General features: G+C 38.2%; 1 protein-coding gene across 1 annotated transcript in view; it reads left to right on the top strand.

Annotated features, from left to right (window-relative positions):
* The window catches only part of itga11a (integrin, alpha 11a), a 204,435-nt gene that overhangs the window by 46,449 nt on the left and 130,143 nt on the right, over nt 1-27,843 (top strand). The window contains exon 2 of the mRNA XM_062032072.1: nt 855-969. Within this exon, the coding sequence (XP_061888056.1) occupies nt 855-969 (115 nt within the window). The remainder of the gene's footprint in view (nt 1-854; nt 970-27,843) is intronic.

Here is a 27,843-nt window from a genome sequence, read left to right on the forward strand (position 1 = left end):
CTAAAAAATGTTACTGTGGTTTCCTAAACCAGTAGACAAAATGCTCACGCTTGTTAAATTACATATTTTGATCTATTTTCCTTTTTATAAAAAATGGAAATGACAACCTTGTGTCAACCCAAATTTAGCTCAGTTAAACTGGAAATACCGGAAATCCACAATAATCAAAGTAAGCTAATCACTTGAAAATTATAAAAAAAACAATATTCAACAAATGTAATGATGACTGACAGCATAGTAAAAGTTGTGTCACCTTATTTTAACAATCCAAGTTTCGCACCTGTGTGAAAAGAAGTTAATTACTAATGCCATGCAAAATAATAACACAGTCTAGGTTAGCTAGCTAGCGTTTAGCATTAGCAGGCTACATTGAAAGGTGACGTAATTGTTCTGATTTTTTTCCTCAATTTGTACATAAACTAGTATTCATTAACTTGAAATATTATATATTTGTTCATCTATTACTGCCAGCAACGTATTATTTAGTGACAAGCACAACAGTTTAATTAATAATATAATAATTATATATAATTAACGTCATCCAATATTTAACGTACAGTAATACTTTTAGGATGTAAAATTATATTATGTGCCTTAAGTGGCTCAATAAACACTCTGTATTCTAACAAGAACTTAGACAGACATGAACCTTATTCAGTTTGAAATGTAAATACCAACTGTCTGATCCTAAAAGCTCTGCAATCAATGTTCTGACATTTGAGTAACAGTTGAAGATATTTTGGTATTGATTGGTCCATTCATTATTTTTGTTTGGTTCCATTTCTTACTTTTTTGCGTGCTTGTTTGGATTTCTGTGTGGTTTCTGAATTTGTTTTTCTTCTTTGTTTCTTCAGGATTTCATGACTGCTTTAATATTGACATAACAAAACACAGGATCATCAAAGGTCCAAAGCAAGCCCAGTTTGGATACACGGTTCAACAACATGTTGCTGCTGGGGGAGAAAAATGGTGAGATACTCGTCCTATTTAATCATGAAATTATGTTTTTCACTTATGTCAGAGAGTTTGAAAGGTGACCTCTAACTATTAATTAGTGTAGCCAAGAAGCTAGACATGGGCAGATTGATACCCGAGTGTTGTCCCAATACCAAAATTATTTCGATACTTTTCTAAATAAAGGGGACCGCAAAAAATTGCATTATTGGCTGTATTTTAACAAAAAATCTTAGGGTACATTAAACATATGTTTCTTATTGCAAGTTTGTCCTTAAATAAAATAGTGATCATACTAGACAACTTGTCTTTTAGTAAGTAAATGATAAATAAATGATAAATGGGTTATACTTGTATAGCGCTTTTCTACCTTCAAGATACTCTAAGCCAGGGGTCTCAAACTCAATTTACCTGGGGGCCACTGGATGCAGAAACTGGGTGAAGCTGGGCCGCAAGAAAAGATTTCTTAAAAAAAATCTAACATGCACTTTTTAATGAATTCACCTTCTTTGAATGGCTTTCCCGCCCTAGCAACCATCTCACTCACCATGTAGTTAGCTTTGATTGCTGCATTGCTCTTTTCGCTTGCTTTCTTGACGAAATCTTGTTGCCTCAGTAGACTGGTTTTAAAATTTGCAACCCGGTTCACTCTCTCATCTCCCTGGTATTATGCATACTCCTCAGCATGTCTAGTTGTATAATGACGTTTCAAATTGTATTCCTTGTGCACCGCAACTTTCTCTGTATCAACTACAGAAAAGAGCTATAAGGATTATTCATAAAGTAGATTACTTAGAACACACTAACATATTATTTATTAATTCGGGTTTATTGAAATTACAGGAGCTAGTAAAGTTACAGACATTATGTGTCATGTTTAAGGCTAAAAGTAAAACATTACCAGCAAATTTACAAAAAATGTTTGTCATCACTTCTGAGAATGAAGAGCATAGAAGAAAAGGTCATTTCCAACATCAGTATTCAAGGACAACTTTAAAACAAATGTGCATATCAGTGGTGGGGGTTAAACTATGGAATTCTCTTCACAATGAGATAAAAGACTGTAAAAATATATTCCAATTGAAAAAAATATATAAAGACAGAACAATAAGATCATATGGACAGCCAGAAGTGTTTACATTTTGCTTTATATTTATTATTTTACTTATTTTTTGCCTGGTTTTGTATTTGTTTTGTATCGTCCCGTGAGGTGTATATTACTTCTTGTGTTTTTTTTTGTTCGGTTTGTACATCCTGAAGTTTTGCACTTCTTGTGTTTTTTTGTTTGTTTTCGTTATATTTGGATGTAATTGTTGGTTTATATGATATCATTAAGTAAGACTACGTATTATGTTGAAGGGGGCAGAAGAATATACGATTTTTCTTCATCCTGCTCCTTCTCAGGCATTGGTGTATAAATGTATAATTGAATAATTGAGGTATAATTGTCTATCGATCAAAGATGCACATCAATGAAGGAGATAAATAAAAATGAAATTAAATAAGTCACGTCGGGGTGCCCCTGTGCTCAACAAAGAAATATTGCATCAAAAATCGTCTCTGCCAACGGGAGGGAGGGGGGGGGGGGGTCTCGCCGTGGAGTTTACAGTTACGGTAGCACAATTAGCCCCGAATGGGCTAACATCACCACTGACGTGTTACACGTCTGATTCGCCCAGCGACTCTCTGTCGGAGTATCAGCACTGTGCACCACACTTTTGTATTGTCGCTCGCTCCTTCGGCGGAGTGCTTTGGAAGCCCGGACTGTTTACGGAGCGAGCAGGCGGGCGAGCGAGGGAGGCAGGCAGGGAGGGAGGGAGGAAGAGCGTGTTCGGGTGTCGTGGAAAAGCGGCAAAATGTTTCTCTGCTTGCATCACGCAAGTGACGTCAATGCATACTTGCCAACCTTGAGACCTCCGAATTCGGGAGATGGGGGCGGGGGGGTTGTTTTTGAACCCGGAAGAGTTAGGGCTGCAAAGGATTCTGGGTATTTGTTCTGTTGTGTTTAGGTGCGTATGTTCTCCCGAAATGTGTTTGTCATTCTTGTTTGGTGTGGGTTCACAGTGTGGCGCATATTTGTAAAAGTGTTAAAAAATAAATAAAATAAAATATGACCACCCTCAGTGTGACATGTATGGCTGTTCCTCAAGTATGTCTTGCAATAACTTGCGTGTGTGTCTGCAAAGGCCTCATAGACATGTGTCTGGGCCGGCACGCTGGAGAAAAAGATGATGTGGTGACAGTTTCTAGAGGACACTAAAGGCAGTGTCATCACGATATTGTCGAGAGCTTTTAACATCACCTTAATTGGAAGATTCCTTCAGCTCCGCACACAACGCTGTCAAGCGCTAGTGATGGGACCGGCAGTTCTTTTAACTGTACTGAATCACTAGAAATCAGTTCCTTAAATTGATTCGTTCAAAAAATGTGTCCACCGATCCCCCCCCCCCCCCCAAAAAAAAAAAATAGGGGGGGTTGGGGGGGGGGGGGGCGTGCGTAGTACAGTGCAGACATTCGCGGGAGAAGCAGCAAACAGGGTGAACGCGAGTCCCGACACAGTAGTGATGGGATCGGCAGTTCTTTTGACTGTACTGAATCACTAGAATCAGTGACTGACACAGCGCCACAGTCAGCACAGTTCAGTACGTGAATCTGAATCACTTCTGCAGCAGCAGTTCTGTGTGCAGGTCAGCGAATCATGAGTCAGTCAGTAACAGCTTCCCCAGCGGCGGATCTCGGTGTGTGTCAGTTCGCGAACGACACAAGCCCTCAGCACCCAATGAACGACGAGCACAGTGACTGAACGAGAGCCTCAATGTGACGTCCTCCTCCCCACAGTCACTTCTCTGTGTCAGTAGGTTCGCGAATCCTGATTCTGAATGAATGAGTGAATGCAGCGCGAACCTGAATCACGTCCTCAGCGACAATAAATAAATAAAGAGAATAAATACCTTCAAAATAAAACAAATAAATTAAGAGCCAGAAATGCCAACATAAAAACTAAATGTTCTGTAGCCTACGTTTAAAAATATAACAAAGAAAATATCAACTTAAATGTGCAAACAAAAAGAAAATAAATAGGCTACCTTAAATAAAACAAAACAAATACTAAACCAAGTGCCAGAAATGCCAACATTAAAACTAAAATTTCTGTAGCTTACATTTAAAAATATAAAAATGGAAATATCAACTTAAATATGCAATAAAAAAGAAAATAAATAGCTTAAATAATATAAAAATCAACAACAGTTGCAGTAGAAGGGATACTAATAATAATAATAATAATAATATGAATCAGAATTGATCCCCAAAGAGAAATTTATTTTTATTACAATAACTGTGTAAATACAAGCCTATGTATGTTTACATACATTAGTTATTATTTTTATTTTAAATCTTCTCAAAACAGCCTGCCCTACACTTTACCCCCCGCCCCTCCCCCTCGCGTCGCTGCTGCTCAGCCTGCACTGACTTTCTTTCTGTCTCCTCTACTAGTCTACTCTCATAACTTTATGTGTTGAGATAATGGGGACGTGTGTTTGTTTTCATGTGGCTTGAGTCAACATTAGCCGTTAGCTTGGAGAATTAATGGAGAACGGATGCCAATGGCATGAAACATATCCCTGCGACCGGAAGAAGAATCACTCGCGGCATTGGGGCAAGCAGAGCAGAGAGTGAGAGCGTTGTCATTCACTGAGTGATTCATGTCGTTAATCCGCGTTGAACGAATCATTCGCTCAGTCCCTCCCCCTGCCCTCTCATTGGCTGCGTTGTTCGCCGACGTCGAGGGTTCAGTGAGTCACAGAATGCGCCAGTTCCACTCATACCGGCATGGTCGTGGCGGAGCTCAACTGAACTGAGAAAGGAACGAATCAGTTCATGAAGTGATTCGGTTCAGTACGTTCACTCAAAAGATTCGTTCGTTCGAACGAATCGTTCGCGAACGACACAACACTATCAAGCGCCATTCATTTAAAACTTGCGGGCCGCACAAACATAAAACTGTCATATTAAGGTGGGGGCCGCAAAATAACGTCTCGCGGGCCGCAATTGGCCCCCGGGCCGCGTGTTTGAGACCCCTGCTCTAAGTACTTTGACAGTATTTCCACATTTACCCATTCACACACACATTCACACACTGATGGCGGGAGCTGCCATGCAAGGCGCTAACCAGCAGCCATCAGAGGCAAAGGGTGAAGTGTCTTTCCCAAAGACACAACGGACGTGACTAGGAAGGTAGAAGGTGGGAATTGAACCCCAGTAACCCTCCGATTGCTGGCACAGCCACTCTACCAACTTCGCCACGCCGTCCCTATAAGTAAGCAAACAAAGGCTCCTAATTTAGCTGCTGACGTATGCAGTAACATATTGTGTCATTTATTATCCTATTATTTTGTCAACATTACGAGGGACAAACTGTAAACATAGATTATTAATCTACTTGTTCATTTACTGTTAATATCTGCTTATTTTCTGTTTTAACATGTTCTATCTACACGTCTGTTAAAATATAATAATAATGTATTCTTCTGTTGTTTGGATGCTTTACTTTAGTTTTGAATGATACCACAAATTTGGGTATCAATCCGATACCAAGTAGTTACAGGATCATACATTGGTAATTTTTAAAGTCCCCATGTGTCCAGGGACATATTTTGTAAACATAATATACATTTAAAAAAAAACGAAAGAAGATGTGATGCCAAAAAATATCGGTGTAATCAAAGTAGTATCGACTAGATACACTCATGTACTTTGTATCATTACAGTGGATGTTAGGTGTAGATCCACCAATGGCGTTTGTTTACATTGTGACGCCGGTGAACTACGGTGTGTAGTGAAGCATGTTTAGCTAGGGATGATACTTGTAAGAAACTTACTTCATTTATCGCCATGGAGGTGAGGATTAGTGATTTAGAAGTAGCTAAAACACTGCAGACTGTGGCTGGTCTTTAGCCGCTAGCTAGCTAGCCATGTTTTAAAGCACCTCTTCCGGTGGGCGGTTCAGTGTTATAACTTCACCTTTATCTTTAGTGTTTAAGCCAAAATGCGTGCGTTCTCACTTTTCTGTTCACACACTGTGTCTGTTTGTAAGTACTCCGTGATTGTGCACTGCCGAACATGCTCCTCTGCTCGTAAACCAGCAATGACACGACGTGACGACGGGAGTGCGGGGGGTGGAGGACCGGTACTTTTCAGAGGCGGTATAGTACAGAATATGATTAGTTAGTATCACGTTACAATACTAATACCGGTATACCGTACAACCCTAATCCGCACTGAATCAATACTAGCGTAATGAGGTGATTATATTTCAATTTTCTTCAATGTTTACTTTTACAAACATCCGTCTGTTTTTGTTGTGCTGTTCAAATATATCGTGTAAATATAAAATACAGTATGGTTTAAAAACTAAATAAGTTATTGGACACAGGAGGGTTTTGTGGACCAAAAGCTAAAGAACTGGTTTGTTTACTTATTATGAGCTATTGACTTACTCAAACAAATATTTGTGACGAAAGGATATCAAAATATTATTGTGGCCAAGTTTTTGTTTGGTTGTGTAAAAACGAATAATGATAAAGTAAAATACATATGTATTAGAAATGTGATTCTTGCAACAATTTTTGGGGCGTGACGATTGGATTTACAATTGAATCTCGATTCAAATCGATTCTTGAAGTAAAATATTTGGAAATAAAATTGTAATAAAACCTTTTCAAAACAGGCTACAGGTCACAAAAGCTCCTCTTCGCTACCGGAGTACGATGTTCACGTGCAGCGAGTAAGTGCGGAGATGGCCTACCAATGTTTATATAAAAATAGATTCTTAAAATGAAAATAAATGTTTCAATAAAATCTATTCATGAAAATTTAGAGTCAATTTAGAATCAGAATAAAGCACAATTTTTTAAGCACTCCTATTATTTGATATTGTCTTTTAAACTTTGGTACAAATGTTTTTATGCATTATTCTCAAATCTTTTTAACATGTTCTGAGGGAATGTAATACTTTTAATTCTACACAGCATGCACGATGAAATCACGTGTTTTGATCTTCTCATTATATTTATGCACGCTAACTATTATATAATTATTATAGTCTATCATAATGTATAACAGTTTTAGTAATTAGTTTTCAATTCTCACACACATGCATGGTCCCACAATATAGCCCTGACCTGAGGGTGTGAGGTGTTTGCGAGCAGCAATATTCCACAATCTCATCTTAATAAACCAGCAGAGAAGCTGTTACCATGGAAACCTGAGTCAACCCCCAATTTTGAAAGGAGTCAGTGGCGGGCCGTGCGTTTCCCACCTAGGCCTTCTGTGATGTCCGACTTCAATGATTACCTCTCAAAATACCATGATTTATGTCACCACATGACCAATGCTGTAGAAACACATTTACGCACTACTGAGCATTGAAACACACCAACAGTGTACAAAATGGGTTATTTTCTGGCACATTTAAAAATAAATAAACCTGCATCAGCAATTAAAACATATCTTATGTGGTACTGTCAAAATTAAAATTGCAAAAAACATATTAAACGTGAAAAAATAAAGAAATCTAATATTTGAACTCACAATTTGTAGCACCCATTCGGCGACGTATAAGCCAGTGGTACCGCTCGTAGTTGGATGATTCGAGTGGAAATTATGAGATTTCCCCATTTCATCGCCGGAACAGCTGAGCAAGATGTAGTTTCTGTTTAAATATCCTTCTTGAAAATGGCCTTGCAAATATATATCTGCCACCTAATCAACGTTTTGTTCTCCTTCTTTGTGGGTCAACACTTCCCGCTTCCTGCTAAGTTGCAACTTGTGATTGGATACTCACTTTGGAATGACAAGTGAGTATCCAATCACAGTCTCGTTAACATCAGGCTACCTAGATAGGCTACTCTCAACAACTTGTGATCTGATTGGCTATCAAAAACTGTCTATCAACTGTATGTGTTCTCAAATTCATCTGCTAACGGACCCGGGTGTGGCTCTGCTGATCTGCATAGCTCCGCCTCGGTTCAAACCAGTGAGTATCCAATCGCAGGACGCGTAAATGTCACGCCTTACTGACAACAACTCGTGATCTGATTGGCTATCGCAATTATCCATCAACTGTATGTGCCCGTTCACTTACAGTGCACAGACGCCAGCATTGTTGATTCTGAAGGCCCCAGGCAGATTTGGTACAGCATGGCAACATAAGCTAGCTGAATTCTGATTGGATAAAAAAATAACCTAAAAACAACAGCACTAGAAGGAGCATAATATGACATGAAGAGAATATGAATACTTTTAGATATTTAGGGAAGGTAAATTAAAAAAATAATTCTATCTTTAATTATGATCATGATTTCTGGTTATGTTAGGCCAGCAGAGAAGGCCTTGCTGGCCCTGACGGCACACCACTGAAAGGAGTATATCAGGAGTCAAACATTTTGAGAGGACAAATGAGGTGACAGAATGTCGCATTGATTGAAATTGTATTTCTTTGCTTTAAACAATAACACTGTATAACAACTCCAAGATGTTCAATCCAAAAATTGGCAGCTGCTTGATGAGCTTTACGAAGACAAAAGTTTTTTTCCTCAAAAATACAAGGCAGAGACTTGAGCTGAGGCTGCGGATAGTTGAGCCTACCCTCTGATTGTGCAAACCTTAATATATAATTTTTGCAGAAACATTTATTATGCGCCATGACTTCCTACATACTGTATGTCTTCAATGTAAGGGTGATGTCATCATTCTTGCTCATCAGACAATAAACTGGTATGCGGAGAGGCGCATAGTACTCTGGCTCACTGTGGAGGTGGGAAGGGAGGGCCATACGTAAGCTAACAGGTGCTTGTTGCCATCTGACATCTAACCTGTGGTTAGAGTGTCTGCCCTAAGATCGGTAAGTCGTGAGTTCAAACCCCAGTCGAGTCATACCAAAGACTATAAAAATGGGACCCATTACCTCCCTGCTTGGCACTCAGCATCAAGGGTTGGAATTGGGGGTTAAATCACCAGAATGATTCCCGAGCGCGGCCACCGCTGCTGCTCACTGCTTCCCTCACCTCCCAGGGAGTGAAACAAGGGGATGGGTCAAATGCAGTGTGTGTGTGACTATCAGTGGTACTTCAACAAACTTTAATTAAAAGAAAAAAGGTAGGATTTGTACAACAAAGTAACAGAGCTTTTCTTCGAGAAGAGTATTGTGTTATTAAAACACTGCATGACTCCAAATGGGTTTTTAAAATGTTTTTGTTCCACAACGTTTCTGTGTTTGTGTTAGCCTCTTCTGAACTTTCGAACTAGAAATGATAATTATTCTACAAAAATAAAATTATTCACTTAAAACTTACTACAATTAAACCACTTTCTTGCGGTCTCCCCTAGAGGGGGGGGGGGGGGGAGGGGGGGGGGGGTTACCCACATATGCGGTCCTCTCCAAGGTTTCTCATAGTCATTCACATTGACGTCCCACTGGGGTGAGTTTTCCTTGCCCGTATGTGGGCTCTGTACCGAGGATGTCGTTGTGGCTTGTACAGCCCTTTGAGACACTTGTGATTTAGGGCTATATAAATAAACATTGATTGATTGATTGATTGTGGTCTACATAACATGTAACGGTGGTTCTTTGGTCAACACTTTGCATAGATTATGTTTAACATACCATCTTCAAGCCGCTTTCCGACTGCCTCTTCAGATTGCGTTGTTTTGTTGGCGGTCTTATTTATATAACCCCATTTCGACTGCTTCTTTTTCCTGTCAGCCATGTTGTAGTTCTTAGTGCTTCTATATCGAGTCTACTGACAGATTAAGTTAGAACTACATGCTACTATATATTAGAAATGGCAACAGCAGAGGATGCATGTGCATGTACGAGCAAGTCTGCCCCACAACAAGAGGAGAGCAAAAAAGAAAGAACTTATTGACTACAGCGTCGGACTACAACGGCAGACTGGGGCAAAAGCACTTAGGGTAAATTCATACCATATATGGGTATATCCGCTGACGTCACTAATGGGGAAAATTACAAATGGATAGTAGTAAGTTACATAAGGAACATCATGAGGTTGTATTTGCAAATTTAAACATATCTGAAAAGGAGTCAGAAGAAACAAATGTTTTTGATTTTACGATTTTACACTCATACATTTATACGTTTGATAGTACATTCGCACCATTACTTTTACATGTTTACATTAAGTTCACTTCCTGTTTAAAAAAAGGGAATGTGTTGGGGGAAACAATTACAGTATATCTAATAACTTATCGGCGATAGTAAATGGATGTTGTGTATTACATAATCTATGTTTTTTTGTAGTTGTTGGTTTCAGCTGCAAAAACATTGTTTTATAAATATCTCATCAATGTCTCCATGGTTTGATTTCAAATTTCCAGGACTGTTGTAGATCCCAAATACACAAAAACGCTCTAACCCCACCAAAATGTAGGGAAAGTTGGTGTGGCGCTCGGGTCGCAGGACAACGATAATTTAGCGTGTTCCCAAGATGTAGAAAGCCGAGGGGGCAACGTGCAGGTAAAAAGGTATTTAATGGCTCAGATAAACAAAAGACTAGTGCCGCTAGGAAGGGTACGAAAGCATAGGCAAGGCTATGCAAAACGTAACTAAACTAATCAGGGTAGAAACACAACGGAATGCTGGAGAACAGCAAAAACTCACGGGTAAAAACGTGCAGCAGGAGGTGTGTACACAAAGTCCTTACAAAGGCTAGCAGCGAAGGCGCAACTTTAAATTGCCACAATTACAAAATAAAAACAGCTGCGAGAAGAAGACGCTCAGAGGCGGCAGTGAAGCTGCACAAACAAAACAGGAAAAAACGACCAAAATAAGAGCGTTAAACCGGAACTAAGACACTAAACACAGGAAAACGCCAACAAACTCAATACAAGGCATGATCTGATGTGACAGATCATGGCATGACAATAGGTCCGTTTTTAATGTAAAAATGTTGCTTTTAAAAGCAATTTTTTTTATAACACTAAAAAACAATTGTTGTCTTCCCTTTATTTGGAGAAAAACTAGAGTAAATGTGTGAAATAAAGACATGCTAAAAACTGTTGGACTTACGCAATGTGTTGATAACACAGCACTTTTACGCAGGAACAATATCTGATACTTTGTTGTAAAAATCTTTATTTTATTTAAGTTGTACTTCTTCTTCTCTGTAGAACGTCTACAGCAATAAACCCCTGCCAGCTCACGTCCGCCCCCTAATGTTGAGCCACAGTTCTGTGCACCTGGCACTATGACATTTCTCTGCAGTTTTTTGTCTCATTAGCAAGAATGATGATGTCACATTTATTCAAGACATTACAAAGGCGCTCATGTTGTATTATTAATAGAGGTCTGACATGTCACACGATCTCACTAGATTAAAACGTGAATATACTTCTCGTTTAGAGAAAAGCTGTCTCGCAGGCAGAATTTTAATAATAAATTTATAGTCACAAGCAGATCCGTCTGGCCGTAAGCGAGGGTCTGGAACTGCACATTGTGCCCACTACAAACCAGGACAATAGTGCAGAATCATTCAATATGTGTCCATGCACTAAATTAGTCCGATTTCTCAAATAGTTCGGCTCTACTGTAAGCATCCTACAACCCATGGAAACACCTTAATCTGATTGTGTTCGGTTTTTGTAATGTCGGACTAACACACCTGGAGTATACGATTAAAAACCAAATCTCTCCACTGCCGGAGGGGACCGTTGATATTGTGCATGCACCAGTCTTAACGCGTGGGATGTAACCCAGGAGCAGACACCATTCAATAAAAACATAAGCAACAATTGTACTGAAGAGGAGACTGTTTGTTTGCTTCACAAAGTAAAAGAATAGAACATTTTAAAGTGCATCGATCGGCGAAAAAAGAAAGCTTTATCTAAGAAGGTAGCAAAAGGATATGTAGATTGCTGAACTCCCGAACAAAATACGAATAAGATGAAAGGGAACGAAACAGGTACCGTATTTTTCGGACTATAGGACGCACTTAAAATCCTTTCATTTTCTAAAAAATCAACAGTGCGCCTTATAACTCGGTGCGCCTAATGTACAGAATAATTCTGGTTGTGCTTACCGACCTCCATGCAATTTTATTTGGTACATGGTGTAACGATAAGTGTGACCAGTAGATGGTAGTCACACATAAGAGATACATGTAGACTGCAATATGACGCCAGTAAACAACACCAAAACTTTAAATGCCCCATTGAAAATAAAGAACATTACACAAGGCACTCAAAAATCTGTCAAAATGTTTTAGCGTGACTTTCAAGCCGCACAGCTTGATGGATTGTCGGCGCATTCCGGCTACCGTAGTCAGAGATACAAGTATTACTATGGTGTGTGTATAAGGACCGCAAAATGGTACCCATTAGCAGACATATTATCTGGCGTTTCGTTTCACAATATTATGGAAAACCAACATTTCTTGCCTTCTGGTATCTGCTGATGTGTATTTGAGATCTGCATAAGTCCTGCAAATTTGCACACGTCCGCCACTGTAGTCCGTGCCAATGCAGTAAGCTTCTTTTTTTTCACTATCTTCTTGTTATGGGACATTCACCCTCTGCTGTTGCCATTTCTAATATAAGAAATGAGCGTAAAGTTCTAACTTATATACCGCTATGGAAGCGCTAAAAACTACCAGTGTAATTGGTTTACATAATTCAACCACAGAACTTTAGTTATTAGAGAGTTCCGGTCGGGCGGTTTTTCACGGGACACATTTCTGGCGTTCTTGCACTAGTGAGCCACGGATGAGAAGATGCTGCTCCGTTATTGATTTAAGTCAAGTCTGAATGTCATTAAAACAGTTAGCTCCATCTTTTGACACTTCTTCCACTCCCGTCCTTGCACGCTACACCGCTCCAACAAAGATGACGGGGAGAAGACGCTGCCGAAGGTGAGCCACGTAAATAAGACCGCCCACAAAACGGCGCATCCTGAAACGACTGTCAGAAAGTGACTTGAAGATGGTCTGTAAAACATTATCTGTGCAACATTTTGACCAAAGAACCACCATTACATGTTATGTAGACCACAAGGACGTGTTTTACATTTGGAAAAAAATCATAATATGACCCCTTTAATGCACCTTATAATCCGGTGCGCCTTTTGTATGAAAAAAGACCGGAATAGACCCGTCACCGGCAGTGTGCCTTATAATCCGGTGCGGCCTATGGTCATGAAAATACGGTATATTAAAGGCGAATCTTAAAGCGTACACAAACAAACCTCTTCACACTGCATTTGCACGATTAAACTGATTAACCATAACTCTGTATTCCACACAACTGGCAAGATAGTCCAGAACAACGGCAACCTCATTGGAACAATATCAGCCGCGGCACGAACGTTTATTTCCTTCAGACTTAAAACTCCTTCCATCAATCCACAGAGCCGTATCAGGAACTCGGAGACATTTGAAAGTTTTGTTTCCCCTATTCTCCATCCGAAAATTCCTTTGAAAAAACTCATGTTCGTAGCGCAATCTAAGATAATTTCTTGATGCTGTCTGCTATTTAATATCAACATAGCCATTAGAGACGTAATATTTGTAATCTGTGTCAATAATGCGTAGATATCACAACAGAGCTGTTAAGTTGTTAGGAGCGACAGACGCCTAGTGACGTCATAGGTCAACCGGAAAATAAATACATTTATCCACACTAAAAAAGGTAAGCGCCTCCCAGTGTACGGCATATGACCAAGACTCGCATTAGAGAGAGTGCATGGACGCTTGGACTTCACATGTAGGTGTGAAAATACCAAAAAAATAAAATATTTGAGAGATCAAACTAATTTAGGGCATGGAAACGTAGTGAGTGTTATACTTAATGTTACGTCGCGGTCGCATGGTGATGTGCTGATTGTTCTCCCAAAAAGGTAGACGGAACTCTGGATGCAGTGTGCAGGTAACAAAATTATTTAATATTCATAATTCAGGCAGGAAAAACAAACAAACACAAGAAGAGCGTGCCAATTGCACGGGGAATGCCTATATCATGGGGAGCTAACGGAATAGCTAACAAGGAAACGCACAAGACAAAGCTTAGCTCAGGGATCCAAAGGGTAATCGACGTAAACTGTTGCATGGAAGCAAACCAAAGCACCAGACCGAGTGTGGCGAAAGGCAAGACTAAATAGCTCTCTGATTAGTGCCCGGGAGCAGGTGAGCTTCCCGAACACTAATCAGAGGCAGGTGAAAACAATGAATAGCCATTGCAACCAAGGAGACACAAAACAGGGGTGCTGAAACACAACTAAGTCAACAAGTGAAATCAAACGTAAACAAACTATGGTACGGGCAACAGATCATGACACTTAACAGACCACTTGAGGAAACATTTCGAAGACCATTCAGAAGACACATGAAAACACATTTTTAACACAGTTCAATGCACCGATATTATTTATTTTATGTTGACATGATTGTTTTTTTGTTTTTTTTATTAACCTGCCTGCATGTGACTACCCACACTATTATATCATAATACACACGCCTTGCTGAATCCCACTCATTCTATTCGGCCAAGTGACTCAGCGTGACGGCCCAAATTAGTTCCTGACATCCTAAAAATATCTCTGAAAAGCCTGGTGCAATAAGGACTTGTCTGAGCATGTGCGCACATTTGTAAAAAGCATTAGTTTGGTTATTAGATCTTTGTGCATCTGCAATCATTCTTTCTGCTGTTTTGTCTCCAATGACTGACTGCCTTTACCCAGCAGAAAGACAATATGTTCCCTCTAATGGTTATAACAGTCCTCCGAACAATAAACGATAGTCTAGAAACGTATGATATCAGTTTGCATTTCTATCATAAATCTACATTATTGGTTACTTTATTTGCATTCATACATAAACAATAAACGTTTTTGACAGTTGGCCATTTTATCAAGAAGTAAAGATGTGCAACGTAATCAGTTCCCATAGGGAAATTTTTCGAATGTGTGAAACACATGATTGCTGATTAGCCATGTGTTGAATCAATTGATGCAAAATGTGCAGTACTTATCTGAAACCAACAGAGGCACTGTTGATTCAGTCTCAACTCGGGATAGGAGATATGGCCTAATATATATATATATATATATATATATATATATATATATATATATATATATATATATATATATATATATATATATAAATGATAATAGAACCATTTTAAAACAGGTTACAAAGACTCCTAATTCGGCTGCTGACGAACGCGATAAAATATTGCATCATTTCTTTTTATATTTTTATGTCGAAGCTATTAATAACGTGACTTGCTAATTTACTGTTAACATCTGGTTACTTTCTGTTGTAACATGGTTCAATCTACAATTGTGTTAAAATATAATACACACATATTCTTCCGTTGTTTGGATACTTTACATTAGTTTTGGGCAATATTACAAATTGATCGACCCAATACCAAGTTAGTACAGGGGCAGTATTGGTCATAACAATGCTGATAATGATACTTAAACATTTCAAATCATTAAATTATTACATTTTTGATCACAATTTTAATCACACAAAAACACATGATGGTGTTGTACCAATATGAAATATTAAAATTATTTCCTAACAGTACTTCCTTTTGTTATACGCAATGTTTTTACCAAAATGTGTAAAGTCGATAGTGGAAAAATAACTAAACAAAAGCAAAAACTACTATTGCTCTCTGCTATAAAACCTTTGATTGTTGTCTTTAAAGTTATCCTGTGTCCAGAGACTTATTTCTTCAGTTTGTCATAAATTACAAACACGGCGGAAAAAAACAATTTTGTAACTATAAAAAATACCCATCTAATCATTGTAGTATCAACCATATGCAGGGTTTCCGCGGGTCCTTTAAAAGCAGTAAAAGTCACTAAATGTATTTTACAAAACTGAAGGCCTTAAATGGATTGGAAAAGCATTGAATATGTTGTGCAGAGGCATTCAAAAAATCATACAATTGCAATTGGCAACAAAAAAGACAACAAAAAACTGCACTTCAAGATGTTCAATATTTATTGAAAAGCAATTTTTGCCGACAAATATAGAGAGTTTATTATAGGTTGGTGTTTGTTTACTTATTTAGGATAACTACGTTATTGACATTCCAATTACAATGTTTAAAAATGTTACAGAAATGAAAAATATGTGTGTTGCGTTTGAAAGGGTTACTTGCATTATATTATTATATGTTGTGATGACATGAGTGCTTAATTTGGCCACAACTGTTCAACATTATCATTGCCAAATGCTTACAATTTTGTCTATACAGACAAGTATGCTTTTGACTATGTACCTTCTTCCACCTGAATGCAGCTGGGATAGGCTCCAGCAACCCCCGCGACCCCGGGAGGGACAAGCGATAGAAAATGGATGGTTGAATGGATAATAACGATCAATAGTAGGACATGGGCATTACATTTGTTTTAAGTTGCATTAAAATGGCACGAAAAAGCATTAAATTAGATTTGTAGATACCTGTAGAAACCCTGATATACCGATACTATATTTAATATCGTTACTCAGTATCAATCCAGCCACCTCTGTTTACATTCAAAGGCTCTATCTTGGCAGTTAACATGGCTTATTGCATCCTCTTACAGTGTGTAGTGTAGCATGTTTAGCTATTTCTCATCCTCCAGTGATCATATATCTTGTAGGAAGCATAGTTTTTTTTGCTGTTATGGGATTAGTGATTTAGAAGTGGCTTTACACTGTGGAGGGACATTAGCCACTAGCGAGGATGCTACATTGCCTTGAGGATGTGGTGGCTCACTTGTCACTGGGACTATTGATTGATTGATTGAGACTTTTATTAGTAGGTTGCACAGTGAAGTACATATTCCGTACAATTGACCACTAAATGGTAACACCCGAATACGTTTTTCAACTTGTTTAAGTCGGGGTCCACTTAGATTGATTCATGATACAGATATATACTATCATATATACTATCATCATAATACAGTCATCACACAAGATAATCACATTGAATTATTTACATTATTTACAATCAGGGGTGTGGGGGGGGTATGGACATCAAGTAGTGGACATAGAGAGAGAGAGAGAGAGAGAGAGAGAGAGAGAGAGAGAGAGAGAGAGAGAGAGAGAGAGAGAGAGAGAGAGAGAGAGAGAGAGAGAGAGAGATCAGACGGCATAAGAAAAAGAAAAAGTATCTGCATTTGATTGTTTACATTTGATTATTAGCAATCCGGGGAGGGTGTTAGTTTAGGGTTGTAGCTGCCTGGAGGTGAACTTTTATTGCGGTTTTGAAGGAGGATAGAGATGCCCTTTCTTTTATACCTGTTGGGAGCGCATTCCACATTGATGTGGCATAGAAAGAGAATGAGTTAAGACCTTTGTTAGTTCGGAATCTGGGTTTAACCTGGTTAGTGGAGCACCCCCTGGTGTTGTGGTTATGGCGGTCATTTACGTTAAGGAAGTAGTTTGACATGTACTTCGGTATCAGGGAGGTGTAGCGGATTTTATAGACTAGGCTCAGTGCAAGTTGTTTAACTCTGTCCTCCACCTTGAGCCAGCCCACTTTAGAGAAGTGGGTAGGAGTGAGGTGGGATCTGGGGTGGAGGTCTAGAAGTAACCTGACTAGCTTGTTCTGAGATGTTTGGAGTTTAGATTTGAGGGTTTTGGAGGTGCTAGGGTACCAGGAGGTGCATGCATAATCGAAAAAGGGTTGAACGAGAGTTCCCGCCAGAATCTTCAAGGTGCTTTTGTTGACCAGAGAGGAAATTCTGTAGAGAAATCTCGTTCGTTGGTTAACCTTTTTGATTACCTTGGTTGCCATTTTGTCACAGGAAAGGTTAGCCTCTAGAATGGAACCTAGGTAGGTGATGTATAACAAGTACCGGCATTTTTTAATTGGGTCGGTCCAGTAGGATCATTAAGATTCTAAAACAAATTAAACGGCTATCCATATTTTGTTATCCATTTATATGATATATTTTTTATGATGTACAGTATCATATAAAAGGTATGTGCTCTGCACATGAATGCCGTACATAAATCTTATTTCCAGCTGAGTGTAACTGTTATTAATAAAAACACATTGATGGATCCGTGTGGTCTTTACAAGATATAACTGACATCTTGTACAACTTATTTTTTTACATATTTTCTTTATATCAATATTCTGTACCAATGAATACTGGTATCGTTGAGAATATCGATATTGGTATTGGTATCGATAAAATCTTGACATATACATTCCTAACTGCGACACAGCTGGACTGTGTCATTAACATGCATTATCATGAGATAGTAATAGTATTAAAAGCTCTATTTTTTACCAAATGTATATAAGTTGTATTGTATTTGGTCGTTATTGTGCAATCCAAGTCTCAACTAGTTTGAGGTCGGAAATTATATTAGCTAGTGCATGGAAAGTTGAGGAACTTCTCTGTTATTACAAAATAATAGTCTATTCATATTCTTGTACATTTTCCCCATCGTTATTTATGGAAACATTGTAAAATGCCCATCCCTAAAATGAAGTCGAGATGAAAGCAAATGTAAAGTTAACTTTTAAAAAAAAAGCTCCCACTCTTCTTGATAGAAGTTCTTCAAGATGTTGAAGTGTGTCTTGGGGAATTTGTGCATATTTATTGAAAAGAACATTGTTCCACACCAAACACTGTCATGCTGGAGCTACAACTGTTCCAATAAAGTTGGAAGTATAAAGTATTCTAAAGTGATTAAGATGAAGAAGATTTTGATTTAAAAATTTAGATTCCTTGTCCAACTTCTGATTGATTCAAATAAAAAAAGGGTTAAGACTTTTGTCCATAGGGACTTTACATCCTATTTTAAAAGCAATGACTGGCAGAGTTGAACAATTGTTCACATAGTATATTCCAGTGGTAAGGGCCAGCAAGGCCTTCTCTGCTGGCCTAACATAACCAGCATAATTGAAGATCATAATTAAAGATAAAAGTAATGTTTAATTTACTTTCCCTTAATATCTAAAAGTATTCATATTCTCGTCATGTCGTATTATGCTCCTAACAATGCTCTTGTATTTAGGTTAGAGTTTGTATCCAATCAGAATTCAGCTAGCTAATGTTGAATCAGAATCAACAATGCAGGCGTCTATGCACTGTAAGTGAATGGACACATACAGTTGATAGACAATAGCCATAGCCAATCAGATCACGAGTTGTTGTCAGTCAGGCCTTCTAGCTGGCCTCACGCTGTGATTGGATACTCACTTGGGAGTCCCAAGTGAGTATCCAATCACAAGTTGCGAAAACAGGCCGTAGAAAGCCACAGGAAACTCAGAAAGAACTAGAGCAAAATGTTGATTAGGTGGCAGATGTATATTTGCAAGGCCATTTTCAAGAAGGATACTTTAGAGAAACTATGTCTTGTGAGACGAGGTCAGCCAACACCGGAATGGTTTGCCCGCGACTTTCACATGAATCAACCGACTATGACCAACTACTGACTACGAGCGGTACCATTGGCTTATACGGCGTTGAATGGGTGCTACAAATTCTGAGTTCAAATATATTATTTCTTAATTTTTTCATGTTTTCACTTTGACAGTACCACGTAAGATACAGTATGTTTTAATTGCTGAAGCGGGTTTATTGAATGTTAAATGCGCCGAAAAATAGACCGTTTCGTCCACTGTTGAGGGGATTCAATCCCAGTATTGTGCAAGTGGGTTTCTGTATAGTATATCCAGCCGTGTCCATGTGGTGACATAAATTACGGTATTTTGAGAGGTGAAGTCGGACTAAGTAGGACATCGCTGATAGTCTAGGTAGGGACGGCGTGGCGAAGTTGGTAGAGTGGCCGTGCCAGCAATCGGAGGGTTGCTGGTTACTGGGGTTCAATCCCCACCTTCTACCATCCTAGTCACGTCCGTTGTGTCCTTGGGCAAGACACTTCACCCTTGCTCCTGATGGCTGCTGGTTAGCGCCTTGCATGGCAGCTCCCGCCATCAGTGTGTGAATGTGTGTGTGAATGGGTGAATGTGGAAATACTGTCAAAGCGCTTTGAGTACCTTGAAGGTAGAAAAGCGCTATACAAGTATAACTCATTCATCATTTATTATTTATCATTTATCATAGGTGAGAAACGCACGGCCTGCCACTGGTGAAGTCTAGGGATGATACTCGAAACCGGTTTTCCCGGTTGTTCGATAAGAAAAGAACCGAGTCCTCAGCTTTCAAATCCCTTTTTGAGAACCGGTACCCGTTATCAAGACCACTATAGTAAAGAAAAAGAGTTGATTCTTTATTCGAATCCCGTCCCGACCAGAAATGCTCCGTGGGACATCACAAGAAATTACGTCACGTAGCTCAGTCATTAGGCGCAGATAGCGAAAGCAGGAAAAAAATGGACGTGAAAAAGCGCTCCAATGTGTAATAAAGTTCAAAACAAAAGGTATAATCCAAGGAATAACTTTACTGAGAGATTTGAGCAGGGTACAAACACATGACGAACATTTTTACGACCAACCGGAAACATAGCAACCAGGCTAGCAACGCACCTCCTTTACGGCAGCTGTCGCAACGTTCTTAAAGGAACCGCAGCACATACATATATGACATCTCCCTTTTTTAACTTTTGTTTTTCTTTCCTTGTAAACAAAACAAAATCACACTGTAGATGTGTTGTCTGTCTAATTATAAATAATGCAGACGAGGCGTGTTGGCTGAGTTCTTGACGTTTACTTTCACAGCGTGCTCATAACCTCATTCTTAGCTGCCGGGTGGTGACATGCAACAACACTTTTCGGGGCTACCGCACATGCTCGTCACTCCCGTTGCATGCTGGGTAGTGTAGTTGTTATATTCCCTAGCTCATAACATCACATCTTTCCCCTTATAAAGAAATAATGTTAACTCAATAAAGTGTATTTCTTTTTTTAGCTTCAACTTTTCATTTTTTAGCATTGTAACCACATTTGCAAACAACTTTTCTCTTCATAGAATTTTCTTTCAATAAAGAAATAAAGTGCAAAAATGTCAAAGCATCATAACAAACAGTTATGTCAAATAGCAGCAGAAGTGCACTTTTTGGAGAGCTTTATTATTTTCAGTTTTGTGCCCAAGGGACTGATTTTACTTAACACTACAGTATTATTTATACACCTATAGTGATCACAGAGACAGGTTGTTTTTGTGTTACTGTATATATTTGTTTTTCTGAAAAATCCCACTTAATATACTTTGGGTAACAACAGTCAATATTTATTTTATTTTATTTAATTTTTTTAGGGGGGTAACAGTCAATATTTATTTATTTATTAGATTTTATTTTTTTCTTATATAATAAAAGTGAGCTTTTGTTAAACCAAATATTGTGTGTTTTTTTTTTCCATATACAACAACCTATTTGGACTCGATAAGAGAATCGATAAGGAATCGGTTCGATAAGAGGATTCGATAATAGGCTCGAACTCGATAATTTCTTATCAAACATCATCCCTAGTGAAGTCTGCATTCTTTCTCAACAAACATAACTGGTATGTTATCCATTATAAGTGTCAGTATCATTAATAACTAATTGCAGAGGCACTGTTGCTTCAATGCACTCCAAGCCAAACTGGTAAGATAATGCCGCCAGTGTTTATGGAAAAGATGACATACTTGGAGTAGTGTCCCATGCTGATTTATTTTACTGTTTCCCATGTTATTCATCTTCTTTCAGCCGTAGGCAGCTTGGGATAGTCAGGGCCTTTGCTTGTGTGTATGTGTTTGAAAAGAAAGACAGTATTGTATGCGAGAGTTTTCAGCTGCCAATAAAATCAACCTCAAACCTCAAGGCTCGAACCTGACTCAATGCCGAGAGCATGTGTGCATGTGTGTGTGTATGTGTGTGTGTGTGTGTGTGTGCGTTATTGTTTTTGTCGACATGTTCCCGAAGTGCACAGAAACATATATTATTAATATGGAGATGCAAACTCAGGCTTATGACACAGGGAGTAAAAGAGGCCAACCTGTCACTGCTGCGAGTGCAAACTCTGTGATCTGTAGTGCCCTAAACTGTCTGCCACTGCAGACTTCCTGTGAGGAGTTGACAGGAGGCGTCATAACCCCCTGCTGGGAAGGAGCTTGAATGTGATGAGTTACGTGGAGACGCTTGCTTGAAACACACACCTCTGTAAACTTCTACCGCTGTTTATTTTTCTGCTGTTGTTCCACCGCTGGTCGCTCGGGACCTGACCTTCGACCCTTTGCTTAGCTGCATGATTTGCATGTCAAAAAAGAACTGCAAGCAGCCCATAAAATCACAGAGTTTAATATAGTGCATTTCCAATAACTTGTTTATAGCTCATTGTAAAGCCGCAAGGAAATACTTTGGGTGCGTGCAATGTTAGGGAGCTCTAAAACGACCCAGTGTCCAATTGACCGATATTTCACTAACAAGTCCTCTGTATGTATTGTTTGCGCCTGAAAGTGTATTTGTCAGTCATTTCCTACAATACACTGCAAAATCTGAAATCTAAGTAAGATTAAATATCTCAAATAAGGGTGATATTTGCTTATTTTCTGTCTGATAAGATAATTCTTCTCACTAAGCAGATTTTATGTTAGTGTTTTACATGTTTTAAGGGTTTTGGTCCTAAATTATCTCAGTAAGATATTACAGCTTGTTGCTGAGATTTTATGACCTATATTGAGTAAAACATGATTGAAACTAGAATATCAACTGATGCAAAGCCGTGTCATCAACACTCACAAGTATAAAACTACTTTTTTTTTAAGTAATAATTTCTTACTTCAAGCATGAAAAAAAAAATCATGATGCCGAGCGCATATCATTATGTCAAGATAATGGCACTAGCATTTACTTAGTTTATGAATATTTTTCAACATATTGAGCAAAAAGGTCTCGTTTTTTTTTCTACCAAGAAAAGTGCACGTGTTATTAGTTAGAATATACTGTACTTATTTTAAGGTATTTTTGGGTTCATTGTGGTTAGCTAATTTTACTTGTTTTGGAAAGTCTTGACAAGCCGAATTTTCTTGTTCTATTGGCAGATAATTTTGCGTAGTTCAAATAAAATACCCCTTATTTTTGTATTTTTTTTTTCTTTTTTTTTTAACACTGACTTTTTGCAGTGTATCATTTCGTTTTTGAGTAATCGGTAGATAACTAACTGTACTTAGAACACCCCCTTTCCATCGTGAGACTTGATACGCTGCCTCCTGTTGGTGTAACTGCATCTACAGAACTAGAGCCCTTTCCCAAAACTAATATATTGACAGTGATGGGCAGTAACAAGCTACATGTAACTAAACTACATAGCTTAACTATATTTTCCAGTAGGTTGGCGGTAGCCTAGCTACTTTTTTAACGCGTAGCTTGTCCTGTTGCTTAGCTACTTTTAGACCAGGGGTAGGGAACCTATGGCTCTCGAGCCAGATGTGGCTCTTTCAGTGACGTGCGGTGAGGTTCATGACTGGTGAGGCACTGACTTCATCACAGTCACATTTACAAACATATGAAGCCTAAAGAGTATCTTATTCACCATTTGATTGGCAGCAGTTATATATTTATATTGGGGGTTAAATCACCAAAAATTATTCCCGGGCGCGGCGCCGCTGCTGCCCACTGCTCCCCTCACCTTCCAGGGGGTGAACAAGGGGATGGGTCAAATGCAGAGAACAAATTTCACCACACCTAGTGTGTGTGTGACAATCATTGGTACTTTAACTTAACTTTAACTTTACACATACAAACTGTAGCACACAAAAAAGCACATTTAATAAAAAAAACATTATTATGGTCTTACCTTTACTTATAAGTGCGGGAACAGTGGTGTTCGTGTTGGAGGAGTTGTGAATTAATGAAATATGAAATCCGTGCTGCAGTCTGCAGGTGTACCTAATGTTGTGTCACTGCACTCGTTCACGGCTCCTCTGGCGCGAGCATTGTTGTTTTTGCACTTTTTGGCTTCTTGTTAAGTGACTTTTTTTGGGTGGATTCGGTCTTGCACGTGGAGGGTTTGGGTGTGGGCTTTGGTTGGTGTGGCGCTCCCGTCAGGCGGTGCATTCTGCGACGGTGGTGCTTGGCACAAGGAGGCGGGGTTACTGCGAGCCTCCCACAGTGCGTCTTCGCAGCGGTTTTATGATCGCTCAGCACAAGAAATACTTTACACACATACAGTTGTTGACAAAATACACTGTACATTATATACCTCAGCTAACTAAACTATGGAAATGTATAGAATAATTCATATAGCAATACGGTCTCACTGCACAGCAGGCCAGCAGTTAGCCGAGTCCGCAATCCATGGTGAGGCACAAGTGCCTCAACTGGCTGCTGATCACCGCACCGTCTCTTCTCAGTATTTGAACAGCAAATGTGAAAATTCAGCGATTTTGAATAAAAATAATCTAAAACTGGTGAAGTTAAATGGAAAATAACTTTATAGTATAATCACTGAATACATACAACAATTTCATTTTTTTTTTTCTTTTTACATTTTTTTTCTTTCCATGATGGCAGGTGAGGCCCCGCCTCACCTGCCTCTAGTGACCGCACGTGACCATCAGGAGCAAGGGTGAAGTGTCTTGCTCAAAGACACAACGGACGTGACGAGGTTGGTAGACGGTGGGGTATCGAACCAGGAACCCTCAGGTTGCTGGCACGGCCACTCTACCAACTGCACCACGCCATCCCCCAAATCTTAGCTGACATTGCTTAACACGATAAGTAATGAGTAATTCTGCCGGTTTAATTACAGTGTTAAAAATAACGTTCAAAATATAAAACATCCTCATGCATTTTAATCCATCCATCCGTTTTCTACCGCACCTGTTCAAGAAGTCGCATTATTGGTAAGAAGTATTTTATTTATTATTGATTAGCTTCAGAATAACAACGTTATTAAAAATAATAAAATACTTATTATACTCTAAAATGTTGGTCTTACTTAAAAATGGATGCATTTAGTTGTATTCAGTGTTAAAAACTATTATATGGCTCTAACGGAAATACATTTTAAAATATTTGGCTTTATCAAGTTTATTATCAAGTTTATTATTCTTCGGTCAATCGTCAACAAAATAAACAAACAGTTGTACATTCTTAAATTGAAAATGAAAATGAAAATGTTGCAGACCGAAAGGGTTTAGGCTGAAGTTGAACACTTATTGCGCCTAACCCTATAAACAATGTCAAGTACAAAATAAACTTCCGAAAATTATTGAATGTCCATTGTACAACATATTATAAATACACATTATACATAACATAAACACAGTTCAATTATATACACAGTAAAGGCATGTGAAATATCCTTGTAGACATGTTAAACCTTTGTACCAATTTATATACTATATACAAACAATTGTACTTACATTATTATTTATAACCCACATTTAGTATTTGAATTAACATTGATCATAGTATTAACTACTGTGTTGATTCTAGAGTGATATATTTTTTCAAGACATTGGTCTTAAAGTGTTTTTTAAATGTGTGAATAGAACTGGAACATTTTAAGGAATAATCCAAGCTGTTCCACAATTGAACCCCCCTGACAGAAACACATCTACTTTTTAAGCTTGTTCTTATCTTAGCTTTCTGGAAGACAGCTGAACCTCTGAGGTCATAGGGATTCTCTCTGGGTTTAAACCTCTCCTGTAGACACCCAGGCAGCATGTGGTTATGAGCTTTGTACGTCACAATAGCAGTGTTGAGGTCAACAAGATCGTGCAGTTTTAATGTTTTTAATTTAATAAACAGAGCATTGGTATGGTCATGATAATCTGCATAATTTACAATTCTAATCGCTTTCTTTTGAAGTAAGAATATAGATTTAATGTTTGTTTTGTAATTGTTACCCCAGATTTCGACACAATAATTAAGATAAGGGAGTACAAAAGAATTATATAACATGATAAGAGCCTTTTGATTTACGGAGTTTTTTATTTTATGTAACATAGCAATATTTTTTGCCATCTTTGTCTTAAGTATATTTATGTGCAGTTTCCAATTTAATTTATCATCTATATGGATTCCCAAAAATTTTGTTGAATACACCCTTTCTATCTCCATATCATCAATTCTTATATGACACTGTTTGTTATTTTTCCTATTTCCAAAAATTATATATTTTGTTTTATTTAGGTTGATTGATAGTTTATTGGCATCAAACCATTGCTTTAGTATGTGGAGTTCACTCTCTACAGTCCCTAAGAGATGGCCAAGGTCTTGCCCAGAACAGTACAGACTTGTATCATCAGCAAAGAGAATACAGTTGAGTTTTTTAAAGATTTTACAGATATCATTAATGTACAATAAAAACAATTTTGGTCCCAATACAGAACCTTGGGGTACTCCATGTGTTATAATCTTTTTATCTGAATCTACATTATTCATATGCACGTACTGTTCTCTGCCACCAAGATAACTTTTCAACCAATCATGAGCAAGACCTCTAAAACCATACCTCTGCATTTTGTTTAAAAGCAATGTATGATCGATGGTGTCAAAGGCCTTGCTCAGGTCAATAAAAACGCCAACAACAAACTCCCTCTTATCAATTGCAGTGGTTACCTCCTCAACTAGTTCCATCACTGCCATGGAAGAGGACCTGTTTGGTCGAAAGCCGTATTGGTGTTCACTTAGCAAGTGTTGCTTGTCAATAAAACTGTCTAATCTTGACACAAATAATTTTTCAAGGATTTTTGAAAATTGTGAGAGTATAGAAATAGGCCTATAGTTGGTGAACTGATGCTTATCTCCACTTTTGAAGATGGGAATAACTTTTGCCGTTTTCATTTTCTTTGGGAAGACACCTTTTATAAAAGAAATATTACATACATAAGTGAAGGGAACAGCTATAAAATCAACAATTTCCCCGATCAGAGAAAAGTCCAAGTCACAGCAGTCTGTTGACTTCTTGTTTTCTTGAGAATTTACAATTTCTATGATTTCACTTTCATGGACGGGGGAAATAAAAAACGATTCTAAGTTGCTTTGAATGGTATGTTTATTAAATTTGACACTGTTTTCGGGTTGTACAATTTCATTTGCTAAATTAGGTCCAACATTCACAAAGAAGGTGTTAAAAGCATCCGTTATTTCCTTAGGGTCATTTAGAGTTTGATTATTTTCTATGAAATAGCTTGGATGTTCCTTATTTGTCATGTTTTTTTTAATGATACCATTCAAAACTTTCCACGTACCCTGGATGCTATTTTTATGTTGTTCTAATAGGTTACAGTAATATGTTCTTTTGCTGTGCTTTATTATTTGTGTTAACTTATTTTTATACGTTTTATATTTGTGTTCAGTTTCTTTGGTTCTGTGCTTTAAATGTCTTCTGTAAAGATAATTTTTCTTTTTGCAGGACTTCAATAGTCCCTTTGTGATCCATGGTTTGTCCTTAACAGTGCTGTCCTTAATGTAATGTTTTTTCATTGGACAGTGCTTATCATACAATGTTATGAAAATGTTGAGAAAATGTTCGTATGCTTCATCTGGGTCTGTGGAGGTGTAAACCTCCCCCCAGTCTTGAGCACATAACTCAGACTTGAATGCTGCCATAGTTTCTGGCGTTTGATGTCTAACAAATCTATATTGAACTGCTTTTTTGGTCCCTCTCTGATCAAAGAAATTGTGGAAAATACTGAATACAGGTAGATGATCACTTATGTCATTGAGTAGTAGTCCTGCTGTTATTTGATTCTCAGGTTGATTGGTGAAAATGTTATCTATCAGTGTGGCAAAGTCTACTGTTATTCTGGTAGGTTTTATGATAAGGGGAAAAAAATTATTACTGTACAATCCTGTTATAAAATCGGTTGTTTTGGTACTGTCCATGGGATTCAGAAGATTAATATTAAAATCACTGCACACAATATGGAGCTTGTTTGACTTATTAAACAAATAGTCCAAT

This window comes from Entelurus aequoreus, linkage group LG02, assembly GCF_033978785.1.
Source record: "Entelurus aequoreus isolate RoL-2023_Sb linkage group LG02, RoL_Eaeq_v1.1, whole genome shotgun sequence".
Classification (NCBI taxonomy): Eukaryota; Metazoa; Chordata; class Actinopteri; order Syngnathiformes; family Syngnathidae; genus Entelurus; species Entelurus aequoreus.